The sequence below is a fragment of the Micrasema longulum genome, unplaced genomic scaffold, assembly GCF_059751315.1.
Source record: "Micrasema longulum isolate JH-2025_06_02 unplaced genomic scaffold, ASM5975131v1 h1tg000340l, whole genome shotgun sequence".
In the NCBI taxonomy this organism is placed as follows: domain Eukaryota; kingdom Metazoa; phylum Arthropoda; class Insecta; order Trichoptera; family Brachycentridae; genus Micrasema; species Micrasema longulum.
The window spans coordinates 1,090,115-1,104,885 of NW_028277543.1; the positions used below are offsets into that span (position 1 = coordinate 1,090,115).

Genomic DNA, 14,771 nt, shown 5'->3' on the forward strand with positions numbered 1-14,771 from the left:
ATTTCTTCCATTTGTTGATTTAAGTGAAGTTAAAGAGCTGAAACCTTCATTGTTGTGAAGAGATTCACCTGTCTACGAACATTTGGACAAACTCAAATATTGTAACACTGTTCTCATAAGGTGATAATTGTAGTTTATTGTAGCTTAGTGTTCTGTTAAAATTTTAGAATTTGCTAAGTGTTCCGTTGCTGAAAAACTTTCGGAAACCCTGCATTGGGCAGTACTACCTGGGCCAAGACTGCCCGGAGCCTAGTGACTTTAAAATCCGGTCAAATGATGGGAAATCTAGAATGATCTGGCGAATCTAATGTCTGTTTATTTATCTATTTACTTGGGCAGTAGCTGAAATGCAGGAAGTCACATTTGGTAAATTGTTCAGGAGAGCGGTTTGAAGTTGTAAAACTGTTTCAAATGTATCTCTCAAAGTAAAACAACAATTTATCGCTGTTTTTTTAATTTATAGGGTTTTGATAAGAATATTTAAGAAAAAAACATTTAAAGTATGGACTATCAAATAACTATGGGACTTTAATGTTTTTTGTTCAAATCGCCCGTCCCGCGCCCTAATTCCTCCTCGGACTTTAGTATAAAAAGTAATGTAGAATATTGAATGAAAAACGATGTATTTATAAAACTTTCTTTAGGCAAAAACATTAAATTACGTGCCATCAATTAATACATTTATTATTATTGAAAATAACAAGTAAATATAAAGTTAATGACAGGATATTAATAGCAATAAAACAGTAATTGAAAAAAAACATTATGTGGAAAAAGGCAAAGTAAAAAAATGAAATTAACGGCAAAAGAAATGACATAATGGTGAAGTATGGTTGATTATGACAATAAGACTTCATCTTGTGCAAAATCCCACGCTGCGTCAGAGGTAGTTCGTTTTAAAAATTGTGGAAGCAAACCGTTAAATTTTGTTGAAAGCAGAGTATTATTACTGCACTACTGGTGCTTTTTTTTTTTAATTTTATACGCCTCCACTCGTTTGCGATTGATTTTGGCTCTTAGAAACAAGAATAAGAAATTTAAAGAATATACGCTTCAGTGAACGACAAAAAAAAAACCCCGACCCACGAAAAAATATAATATAATGTGAGGTAGTTAAAATCAGCATGAAAGAGTTATGTGACAATAAAATATTATTACCGTCTAAATTAAACGTAAACATAACATGAAATTTTGGGCCAAAAGTAAAGAGGGACATTCAATTAAACTTATTATTTAAATTTGGCATATTTAACAAATTCAAATATTTTTATTATTTGTCCTTAAGAATTTAGTCAGAAGTAAATAAGTATCCAAATCATTCTGGGCAAGTAAAAATTTTACGTTGAGAGGGAACGTATTATATTCTTCACAAATATTTTGAAGGAAATCGCTTCTTTCGTAGAGGGGACAGTAAAAAAACAGATGATCTAATGTCTCATCGTCATTTTCACAAAGACACATTGCCGAAGTAAAGACACCTATTCTCGATAAATACGGGGCAACGAGACAATGTCCTATTCTCATTCTTGATATTAAAGAGATGTTCAATTTTGATTGCTTTTCGATTTCAAACCATGGTGTAATGGGGATGGAGCATTGAATACTCTTATAAAACAACCCAGTCGAGGAATTCTGCCAGAAAATTGTCCACTCAGATCTGATTTTATTAATTATAGTTGGTACACAATCATCAGTAGGACGACTGAAGGAGTGAGGGATGCTTCCATGAAGGCATGCTTCCTTTGCTAGGTGATCAACTCTTTCATTTCCAGAAATTCCGATATGCGAAGGGATCCAACATAAGGTCACCTTGAAATTTCTCTCGAACGCAAAAAATATAAGATTTTTCATTTCACAAATTAGTCCATCATTACTACCATAAATTCCAGATTTCAACTTTTTGATCAGACTTAGGGAATCAGTAAATATTATTGACATAGGAATCTCAAGGTGTATAACTTCCATTAAAGCCTCTTTAAGTGCAATGCACTCGGCAGTAAAAACTGAGGAATCGGAAGGCAATATGAAAAGGTACTTAATTGAAAAGTTGGATACTGGTGTTTTAGAACAAGCTATTTTAGTAGAGGTGTTCCGGAGGACTCCAAAGGACGCAAAGGGTTCGTAATTCGCACGATCACGATCATGCCATGTCTTTCTTAGTCGCCTCGTCCTACGTTACCATTCATCATCGACATAGTAGATCAGTATAAATAGTAAATAAATTTTATAGTAGGTAAAATTATTAATACAAACAAAAAACCCAAGTAAATTAAGAAATCGTCCTTTTGATGGGAACCTAAAAACGCGTCTAAAATGAAAAATAACATACAAACCTGACTTGTTCAAACTTTAAATTTTAGGACCGTTGTTAACGAGTAGTAAATAACTCACTATTAGAAAATGGGAATCAAGTTGGGGTAGAGTGAGGTCATAACGTCAGACCTCTGATCCGTGAGTCATACTACTGAATTTGCATTACTGCTAAAATCGCTTTAATAAAATTTTATCAACTACCTTTGGTTTAAAATCTTCTCTTTCAAATTTTAAATATTACTTGCTATACCTGTTATTCTTTTTTTTCTCTGCTGCATTGACATGTTTTTATACTTTTAAGCTACTTTTAATTACTTATATTGAATATGTATATAAAATCAATATATTGCTGCTCTTACTATAATGTGTCATCAATTTTGAAGATGTTTTTAAATTGACTTAATTTTTTTGTCTTATTTAAAGATTCTTCTCATCGTTTCTTTGAATCCCTTAAAATATGTATGTGTATATTTATGTTTTTCCTTTTTAAAAAATGTTATTATTATTTTATTTTATTTTTACATCTGAGCATGTTTTTCATTCTTTATTTGAATTCTTAACTTTTAATTACTTTTACAAATTTTCTTCATTTTTTACTTTAATTAAAATTTTAAAACAACTTCTATTTATGTTTTTTTTCCTTCTCTTTTTTGTACTTTAATTAATAACCTTACATATCTACACTCTAAAATATGGAAACTTCACTGGCCCATTAGAGTCTAACTGTGTAAAATATAAAACTATGTAACTGTACTGTGTTTCCTAAATAAAAGAAAATAAAAAAATAAGATTCATGTTGGACATAAATTAGGTATAACATACGAAGTTAAAAATTTCGGCTCTTTCGACTATCAGTTTACCGACTACTGGTATAAGTTAATGGTATTTTATTAAAAGTCAGTTGTAGACCGCTTGCAGATTGAAGCTACTATTATAAATACATTAGCTGCTGTATCCTATTTCAAATAGAACAAAAAAAAAACTCCGTCAGCCGTTATGCCTACAATAACATCTGCAAGTCTGTGGCGAGGTATTATTTATTTATTTACTTACTTATATAATAATAATAATAATTATGGATAACTTATATAGCGCCATTTTCGTAATATAATACCTCAAGGGCGCTTTACAAAGTGATTAAGTTGTTTATTACACATTATTTGAGACATAAATCCCAACTTCATGTGACTAAAAGTCCTGTGTTGAGTTTTTTTTTTTAGATCTGTATGCAAAGATAAAGTGATGTGGCGTTCTATCCTCTCTGCCTACCCTTACGGGAAACGGCGTGATGGTTTGATTGTTTGTTTTATATTAAAATATACCAACAATATGTTCATACTTCATACCTATACCACTGATTTTCTAAAATCGAACGGTTTGGGTAGGTAGAAAGAAATTGCCTAAAGGCAATATGCCCGCTCTTACGCATATGTATGTTAACTGTATATGTATATAAAGTGTTTAAATAAATAAATACTTAGTTGTATTCATATGGTACAAAAACTTCAAATGGATTTGTTTAGCATCACAAAGAAAGTGGAGAGACGTTATATGCCCCCTGTCTATGTATCTCCATTTTATTTATTTATTCATTCAAAATTACACTAGTATAAATATTAATGAACTTATTATGGCTTTTTAGGCTATGCCCGTGTCAAGCCACAATAAATAACAATAAAAATATAAAGTAACATTAATTAGATCAAATTATAATGACATAGAATAACAATCTAGAAAAAAAGGTAAATGTAATAAATAACAAAATTCCAAAGAATATAATGCAAAAAAGATAATCAGAAATATTTTTTTAAATATAAATTGTACAAATTAAGAATCACACATAATCAAATATACAAAATAATGGTATCATTCAAATCAACAGAAAAATAATATATATATACTTGTTGGGACGAGCAATTAATTGACACAGAGACACGTGAGTGTCACAAATATTATATAGGATCAGTAACATAACAATAAAATGTAGGTAAAGAGGGTCACCTCACCGAAATTGAGAAAATTAGTATCCGTGCATAAGTTTTACGGAAGGTCGGGTGAAGAGACATTATCAAAAAATTCAATAATAACAATAATAAGATACAAAAAGCTTACTAACATAAAAAGAATAATCCGTTAAACGGCAAAACCGGCTTGTCTGCAGGTTTTTATTTTTTAACGGAGATAGATGTTAAAACCAGTTAGATAAATTTGGAAATCAATAAAAATACTTTAAAAATAAACAACATGCTATATGGGTTCTAACTGTTCGGATGATACGTGTTAAATGGGCTAAATACGTAGGGTTACAAATATTTGAATTTTGGGGCCGTTTTTAACTAGTAAATAATGGATAATATAACAATTAATAGCTGTGAGACATTCACTATTATTCCTATGTTGGAAGATGCATTCCTTTGATTATTTCATCAACTAGAAAACGCTGGGAAAAAAGGTGCCAATTTTTATAATATTTACCCCCAGACTCTAGTCGAGACCGATATTTCAATGAGTCTTTGTGATTAAACTGTAGAATTTCGTTAAGAAAACCAATTTAACATAACAATCGATATGCCCACTCGACTATTGTAGTTGAGTGGGTGACACGATGTTACGTCTTTTTTGCATAAGACTCCAGCTAAACCTTTATTTGCAAAACTCAAAAAAAAAACATTTAAATATCGCACGTTCGATAAGAGTCCTAACTAAAAAAAATCTAATTTTGAATGAATTGATTTTTTGTACAGAGAATAATTTATGTAAAATACTTTAAGTTGCTTTAAAAAAAGACATAATTCTAGCTTTACAATTTTACTGTTTTATGACAATGACTAACTACACTAATAGTCATTTGAACGTGCTCATTCTCAAACATTGTCATAATTTCTTAACAATCGCAATTTTCTCTGAAAATTCATGTGATTCATGCTTGGCAGCATTTTTCAAGGCACATATAAATAAACATTTTTGGGACATAGGCTTATGAAGAGTAAAAAAATAAAAACAAATAAACTAAATGCAAAGAGTATGATTTGAAGACATGTTATTACGAACTCCCAAAATTAAAAAAATTACCAATTAATCAAATTAGGTTACCTCTGATGTGCTCGTGTGGTTTATGCCCTCTTCGTCAGTAAACGAGAAGTTGAGGAAAGCCGTTGTGTAGCTGTCTCCCAAGGCCATGGTCGCTTCTGCAGAGTAGCCATACTCCGCCAGGCCTCCCGCCCAGTCCCCGGGAGACACCCTGGCCGCCCCGGTGGCCGGGCGACTTCCCACCGCCCACAACACCCAAACTAGCACGGAACGAAACAGCCGCATCACAGCTCAACGCACAAAACGAAACAAAAATGAAACACCAAGAACCAAATCGGAACAGAAAAAGTTCACAGAACTGTCGGCGAAAAAAATTCACTCAATAAAACACCAAGAAGTGAAATACAAAAAAGGCCAGATATGAAAAACTCAATTTCAATAATATCTGACAATTTTTATAGGGAGTCGTTCAAACTGACCAAATTTTAAACTTTACAACATTGAGATCAAAACAAAACGAAGTCACAGCATTAAAACACGCTTACTTGCTTAAAAAATTTGATCAGAAGACTAGATTTAAAAAATATATTTTCGTTGGTGAGAATCGCTGTGACTAGCTAATGCGAAACTGCATGAATTACGAAACAATAGTCTTATGACAACAATTGAACAGTTCAGTTCGAAACAATCGATGTCTGTCGCAGTGCAGTTCCTCAGGTGACGCAAGACGTCTTTCGCAATTGTGTTATCATTGTCACTGTGAACAATAGTTGTTGCGACACTTCTTTCACTTCTTAACAGGAGACAGTTATAGACAAAATGGTCGTTCAGGTATTACAAATTGAAATTAGTTTAAATTTATAATTAATATCACAACAAAACCAAAACCAAGATCGAGTCACAATTAATTTTTAAAGTGTTTTTTAAGCGCTCTGAGATGAGTTCCAAGCGGATGACGGCGCTGTACAAACCAGGCAACGCGCACAAGATTTTGGTCTTCGACGCTATCTTATCATGTAAGATAAAGCACAGATCAACAGGTATGCGAATTATGACACGTAATATTGTTTTTTTGATGTATAATGCTGGTAACAGGTTCAAAGACTTAAAGAATTACGTTTCTGTGAAAGTGTTGACAGTTTTCAGTGGCTTTTTGCTGCTGTTTTCTCTTCTGTTGGTTTTCAAGGCCGCTCGTAGATGGCGCCTGATATCGATATATCATTTTTAATGGACTTCGTTTTTCTTGTGATAAAACTATATTCTGAAACAAAAAACAAACAAAACTATTAGAACGTTTTACTCAAATTCAATTAACTATTATTTTTAAGAGATTAAACATGATACAGAAGTTTAGGGAGTCAAAAGTTATTTAATTATACTCTAGAGCAGCGGTTCCCAATTTTTTTCGTCTATGTAACCTTAGTTGATAAACCTTTTTTTGACGAAACTTCATCTCGACAAAAAAAAGTAAATTGACAAAAATGTTATTTTTAAGGCCCATGACACCTAATTGTTTGCAAGTTGTAATGATATAAATTAAAAAATCTTTACTGCACGCATTTATTTATGGTTCATTAAGTTAGTTCATAACATTCAATATTTGACTGTTCCGAACTGTTAAAACTAATTAACTTGCGAGTGCCCGGCCGGATTACTCGATTTAATAAACTCTTCTATATAAATGTATCTACAACTAACTACGGTGCACACTCGCCTATAAGGAGAGTTCATGTGTTTGTAAACGAATACGCAAATGATATAGATATATTTAATACAACGCTTTTGAATTTTAAAAGGCAGTGTATCAATTTATTATCTCCAAATTTAAATACCAAAATAATACGATGTTATTTTATTTTGTATACCTTTTATTAACTTATATCTGTATTCTTAATTATTATTTTTCTACATTCTTCTAGTTTTAAGATTCTTATAATATAATCGATGGTAAAAAATGAACTTCTGTTCTCTCTACTGGAATATATGTATGTATTTACTATGGGTAAGATTAGTTTTTATATATTTTTATTATCTTTTTCTTATTACTTTATTTTATTTTTTTTGCTACTTTTGTGTAAAATGTATGTCTGTTCTTTATATATAAATATACTCGCATGTAAAACATGTAAAAGCCTACAAGTCGTTTAAATAAATAAATAACATCTTAAGAACTAATATAAACTTTTAATAACATTTTTTTATCAAAATTTCTCGATAACATATTTTTAAAAAATAATTTGAAATATTTCGATCTTTCTATTTCCTTTATTTCCTTTATTTCTTCAGGTAACTCATTGTACAGCTTCAATCCCTTGTACAGGGAGTTTTTTGAGATTCTGTTTTTCTCCTCATTGCTAATCTTATATTTTTTTATCCCTTGTTTCATATGTATGACATTGTTGGTTAAATTTTATTATAATTTTTATTTTATTCATCCTCTTAATTATTTTATGAATAAAAATTGCTACATTATATTTAATTTGCTTCTTTACTGTGAACAAGCCAATTTCTTATTGCATTCTTTCTACATTAGGTTACATATTTCTTTTGAGTATATTTTGAAGAGTTAGTTTATTTTTAATTTCTCCTTCTAACATAAAAAAAATAATTGAAGAACAGTAATTTATGTGTGGACATATGAATGTTTTATATATAAGAACACTACTCTTTTTTTATTTATTTATCAAAAGCATACAAAAATTAACATATAAATTATCAATTCCTACTGAACTGCATAAAATGCAGTTCGTCAGCAGGTGCTTATAGTTAAGTTGTAATATAATATACATAATCTTATCTCATAAATTCTATAAACATATAAAAACTCTTATTACTACGGAAAAAAAAAGAAAATATGTATATCGAAAATAAAAAGAAAAACACAAAAAAAATCAATGTAAAAACCACATTTTAAGAGCTAGATTCTCAGCAGACGTCTTTATATCTATTACATTTCGCAATCTTCCCATAATTTATTTTTTTTGTTACAAATTGAGAATGTGTTTTGAAATTCAAATATCTATCCAAGTAAACCCCGAGATACTTTATTTTGTCCACAGAGTTTATATTTAAATTATCAATGTTAATATTATATCCCTGGGGTATATTTTTTCACCCAATATTTATATATTTTGTTTTTGAGATATTAAATTTTAATTTATTCACTTTTAACCATTTTGATATATTTTCCAAATCATAATTTATCTTATTTATCATTGTGTCATAATAATCTCCTGATATATTATACAAATAAAAGACGAATGATACTTTAATCCACAAATTTGGAAAATCCAGTGACCGCTTTCATCGCATAACTCTCGGAACCCCCGCAACCCTTCCATAGAACCCCGGGGTTCCGCGGAACATCTTTTAGGAACCGCTGCTCTAGAGGAATCATAGATGAAATTTAAATGAATTATTCTTAAGACATGTAAAAGAACCAGAACCCTGGACGAGCGTTTTTGGCTCGATAAGTACTCTCAGGTAAAAATCCTGAAAAATAAGATCGAATGGAGATAAGTCCACCTGGTCGCGTAATGGTAGACGCGTTCGCCTATAGTTCTTGGGGTCCTGTGTTCGATTCCGAGCAGGGTGGATGTGAAATGAAGGTATTAAAGATGGTTCTACACTGCAATATTTCAATGTTCCTGAGCTGGAGCCTGAAACTTAAGATTGATCACCTTACCATCCTGTAACAAAAATGATCTAGATACGCTGCAATAAGAGTACTAATGCAATGCCCTATGCACCACTGTGTGCTAATAGGGAATAATAATGATTAAGTCATGTAAACTCTGCAGATTTCAGAACTTGTCAAAACAACTCCGACACCTAAAAGATTAGATTTAAATAGCTTATTTTTTTAATGAAAAGCATATACCTACGAGTACTTATAATTATTTTCTCATTTTTATTGACAAAACATTTGTGTTTTAATGAGTAATTATTTTTTTTTTAAATATTGTATTCTTCCAGAAGCCTTTGTTGAAATTAAAAATTAAATATATGCACACACTCAAATGTTTAAAGAGGAAACGCGGTCTGACTTTTATTAATACAAACTAAGTCCGTATTTTCTCCCTGGATTATGGTACTAGAATAGTTATTTGAAAAGAGAAACGAAGTAAGCATAGTAAACGAAGAAAGCGCACCGCTGGTTCTTGGGAAAAAATCGTCCGTAAGCGATGCGTGTCACCCAAAATGTCTTAGCGTGTCACCTCTGACACGCGCATCATAGCCATCGTTTTAAAAAAATTACCTTTAGCATGTTTTTTCTCCTTTCTAATATTACTTTCAGAAATGAAAGTTTTGATTACTTTTAAAATACTTTTTTATGTTATTTTTTGGGTTACTTTAAGACGTCTGACTTTTCTTCATACAGACATATTCTTGTATTTACTACTGGATTGTGGTTCTAAAGCACTGATTTATTTATACACTGGATATTTACCATAAGCGTGTCTTTGTCGTTTTTATTTTTTGATAAATTGTTTCTTGTAGGAGCTAGGACTATCGAAAAACGCATTAAAGCGCCCAGTAGCTCAAACACAAATAACTGTCGACGTGCTTAAAAACATGCTAAGCATTTGAGCGATCACAATGAACAATAATGAACATGCTTAAATTATCGCAATCATAAGTCAACGCGTGTGTAATCTCTAAGTCAACGCTCGTGTCGGTTTGTTTTTTGTTTTCCTCGTAAATAAATACAGTTCACTGACGAAAAATCGGCGTTTACTATAAAAAATATTACAATATATTGCATTTGCAAAATAGTAAGAAGTATCCAGTACAAAAAAGTGAAAATTAAATTACAATTACTATGGCGACTGCTTTTCTTGACATTTGGCTTGCCAACCGCCGGCTAAATGCAATAAAAAGCATGATAAATAATAAATAAAAATAGCAGTTTAGGAATATTTTCTATATTTACACCAGTGAATTTCAAATATGTGATTGCGCAGCAGGATTATACGTCGCGAAACGTAAATATTTTGACATTCAATATTAGGTGTTCACGGATGTTCCGTTGTGATCGCGAATACGATAAAAATCCGTGGTGATAAGTTGTTATCACGTCGCTTATTAGCACGTCGATAGTTATTTGTAATTGAGCTACAGTTTTATCTGCCGCCTTCGGACGTGGGGTAATAATAAATAAATAAATATATCTTATTAATAATTTAGAAAAACAGAAAAGGCACCAACACAGAAATTTCATTTTGATACTCTTTTTTTAAAAAAATGGTTCAGTTTTGGGGCGCGGAAAACGGGACAACGAAACGTCGATTTTGTCGATTTTAGTTCGGCATAATCAGTCCGAGAGAGTGACAGAATAACTATGTTCAAATACCTATTTACAAAAGTAAGTATCCACGGCTAACCGTAATTACGCTCAGGTAGTGAAATTGTTTTCCGGTAGATGGTAATGTGTACAATAGTACAACACATGCTATTTTTTACAAAACATTTTTACACAGAATAGACTTAAAACCTTGACCCAATGACAGAGAAAAATGGTTAAAGTACTTGAAAGCGAACTAGACTGGCAGTTTTTGTTTTTTTAAATATATTTTTTATTTAATTGTTACATATTTACATATTGATTACAGCAATTCACATTGAATTATTTATACAATAGGTTAATTGAGTAGTAAAAGTATACATAGATTTTTTTTATTTTTGTTGGTGAGCCATCTAAACTGCCTAACTAGGGATAGCTTCCCCGTTCTAAGGCAGTAAATTATGTATTTTTTAGAATTATTTCTGTCATAAATATCATTTACTTAAGGCTGTAGTCTGGTAAAAAGCACGCTTAATGAGGAAATCATACGATTTTGCCATTTTTAAACGAATGTTTTTTTTTAATCGCGCAATAATAAAAAAATGTAAAAAAACATAAATTAGTTAAAAACAATCATTTTTTAAGGAATTTCTATTAAAAAAATAGGTAATGAAAACCTAAATAAGATATTGTTAAAAATTGAATATTACAGCCAGAATTTTCTTTTTTTAAATATAACGTGCGTTTTATCAGACTACAGCCTTTTATAAATCATTTTGAATTATTTTGATAGTTTTTCAAAGTTAATGTTAAGACATAATAAAATTAAAAAAAAAAAAAAAATGAGATACACGTACGAGTATATACAGTAATATTACTAGAATACACATATTAATATATTTTTTTTTTTTTGTTCTTATGTTATACCCAAATATTTAATTTTGAGGGCCCTTTTCAACGAGTTGTAAAAAACTAACTATTAGAAACTGGGAATCCAGTTGGGGTAGAATATGTTTATGTGCGCCCTGATTCCAGATTTAAAATTGAATAATAAATGTACACAAATAAATAATAAATATACCACAAATATCTAAATCCTATGCTATGCTATTACCATTACCGTTGTTTCTATTTACTCATATCAAACACACACTCACCCTGTCCATAAACCTACCCTCACACCCATATACAATCACACACATATTCACATACCTACTAAAACCACACACGCATCCTCACACAAAAAAAAACTCGCACACATGCACTTCTATAAAGTAATTTCTAACTGAACTGGATTTTTATAATTGTAGTTATGTGGAAAACTGACTTGGCTTTATTTTTTTTTTTTTTAAATAATATTGTGAATATTTTTTTGTATTGCTGTTGTTTTTCCGAATGGGCAAAATTATTATTAATTATACTAAAACTAGAAATTAATTTATCTATCTATTTACATACATCCTTTCAAAATAAATAAATTAATAACTATTTTTAAAAAGCATTAAACTACCTGCTTCCCCAATTTAGACTATTATGTATGTTGTAATACGTTATAGTATAAATAAATTGAATTTTAAATATTTATGAAAATATTTATTTTTGATACAATTGGTTATTGTTGGAATATCTTTGTGTATCTTTGTAATTATTGTGTAACTATTTTTTCCTAAAATATTGTTTTCCATATATATATATATATTGCGTTTATGGCTAGAAAAATATTTTATTTTTGACTGTCTTTTTTTTTGTTTTTATTTTTGACAGGGTTACTTACCCTAGTTAGACAGTCAAAGTATTTTACATACATACGGGCCTGTCATACTCAAAACTTTTTTGAGGCCCAATTTATTATATTTAACCAAGCGTAAGAAAAATAACGTTGAACTAGTATGTGCGAGTGAACCAGGAACATCTATGCGTAATCAAGCGTCTTAACTATTACACCATGGAACTGGCATATTATTGTGATTTTAACTGGCAATAAAAATGTATAAGTCATGTAATAAAAGTTACGCATAAACGGATTATATTATTGTTTAAAAATTAGATAATAAAAATAAATACATGATTGTTTCAGAATCGTTACGCTTGATTTGTCCAAGGTCGGAAATGAGTAAAAACAGTGTATCATTGTATCAGAGTTTAAATTTTATCGAAGGGCTATCTTGGATGTATCATAGAACGCGTTAGATTTACAACACTTTAAGGTTGTAGTCTGATAAAAAGTGAGGAAATTATACAATTTTGCTATTTCAAAATCCCGTTCTTTCAAAATTTCGCCATTAACAAAACGTAAAAAATGGGCTGAAACAATCTATTTCTAAGGTATTCGTAATAAAAGTATACTTATAAGTTTTATAAAAATAAAATATAACTACTTTTCTACCGGCAGATTACGCCTTTTGACTAAACTTGCATAAATATTAGAGATGTAACGGATATTTGGTTACTATCCGGTATCCGGCCTAATTTTACTATCCAGCCGAATGCCGGATAGTAGCTGAATATCATTATAATAATCATTGAACTTAGAAAATTTCATGAAATCAACGCCACTAAATCGATTTATTGATATCGACCGTGTTTGGAAAAAAGGAAATATGAGGGTCATATTTGAAAAATTTACTTCTTACGTAAAAAACGTTCAGGATCTACTAAATACGTCGAGAGAAGTCAGAGACAATGGGCCGGATTTCGGCTTATGGGGCTCGCAGTGGCGAGCCGTGATTTATTTTATAGGTAATCTATTAAAAATGTTCATTAATTTGTACTACATATAAGTACCTACATAACATGTAAGTAATGTAATTATAAATTACTACTTTTTCTGTGGTTCTGTGAAAATCAACTCAAACAACAATTATTATTAACCACGCGATATACGTAGCTTTAATCTACACTATTTTAATACAATACTAAACTTGTACAAAAGTTTATTAACACATACCACAATGACATTCAGCAGATATTTCCATTACGATCTGTCATTGACAGTACTGTCAAGACTTGAGCACTGGCCGATTTCTTTTAAAATGAATAATGCCTAAAACGGCCACTGCGAACGCCACCTGTCCTATGTGATACATAATATGTCAACGGTATCCCATCAGAGAAAAATAGTCCTTCGGAAAAAATGTTCGAAATACTAGTTTCCAAATAGAGAATCTTCTAAAAATATTTGTAATCTGCAAGTTTGTTTTAGTACTAAAAAAGCCGACTTGGGTTAAAGACGAAAAATACAGTGTACTTTTTTGAATGGAAGAATAAGCTGAGGTAATCCACTAGTTTTATCGTTCAGTGAGAATGGACTGGGCGCACTTCGTAGATATTTTTTTGTAGAAAGATATAAACGGTGATTTATAATAAATAACAATTACTTTATATATTTTCCCATAAACATGGTTAGTATAAATTATTATAATTTGAAGTCAAATATAATGGTAAGCTGTGCATAATCGCTTACTTTGACGATTCGCCCCTGGGGGCTCGCAAAATATTCAGTATCAGTAAATCCATGGATTTAAAAATTAATGACTCCCTGGGGAGGAAATCCGGCCGGTCTGTAAGCATTTAGACATACTCAAACATTGTTGAATTACTACTTGGTAAAAGAAGAAGTATAAAAATTGGAAAATTGTTTTCAGGCGTTGCCTAGTAGGTGATTTGGTTCAGCCGGATGAATCTCACCCACGTGATAAAGGTTTCAGCTCTTTCACTTCAGAAAAGTCAAAAGCTGGAAGAGTTGAGGAAATGTGGATGTTCAAACGTGTCTAAAGTGGCCACTTCAACCAGCCAATGACAGGCCATAAGCCCTGTAAAAGCCTAGACTTCCATACTTTCTTCTCAAAAATGTTTCCCCTCTCTGTTGAAATGGATTTTTTAAAAAAATTGTGTTCTAATATTGGCACTTATTTTTTATGATATCTATCGTATTCTTTCAGTAGTCTTTTAAATTTAAAATAAAATGTATGCCTTTGTGGATTTTTTTGGGTTAATCTAACAGTATTTTTTGTATTTGTAACTTATGTATACCTACTTATTGTAAAATGCAAAGAAAAAAAACTGTCATCAAGATAAAAAAAAATTAAAATAAAATTTAATTCAATTCAGAACTTGAGTGGTTGAGTTTATTATTTACATGAAG

General features: G+C 30.7%; 1 protein-coding gene across 1 annotated transcript in view; it reads right to left on the reverse strand.

The window, feature by feature from the left end:
* Nucleotides 1–14,771, reverse strand: part of gol (ring finger protein goliath) — a 180,913-nt gene that overhangs the window by 55,439 nt on the left and 110,703 nt on the right. Inside the window, exon 3 of the mRNA XM_088225244.1 lies at nt 5,407–6,604. Within this exon, the coding sequence (XP_088081370.1) occupies nt 5,407–5,628 (222 nt within the window). The 5' untranslated portion in view covers nt 5,629–6,604. The remainder of the gene's footprint in view (nt 1–5,406; nt 6,605–14,771) is intronic.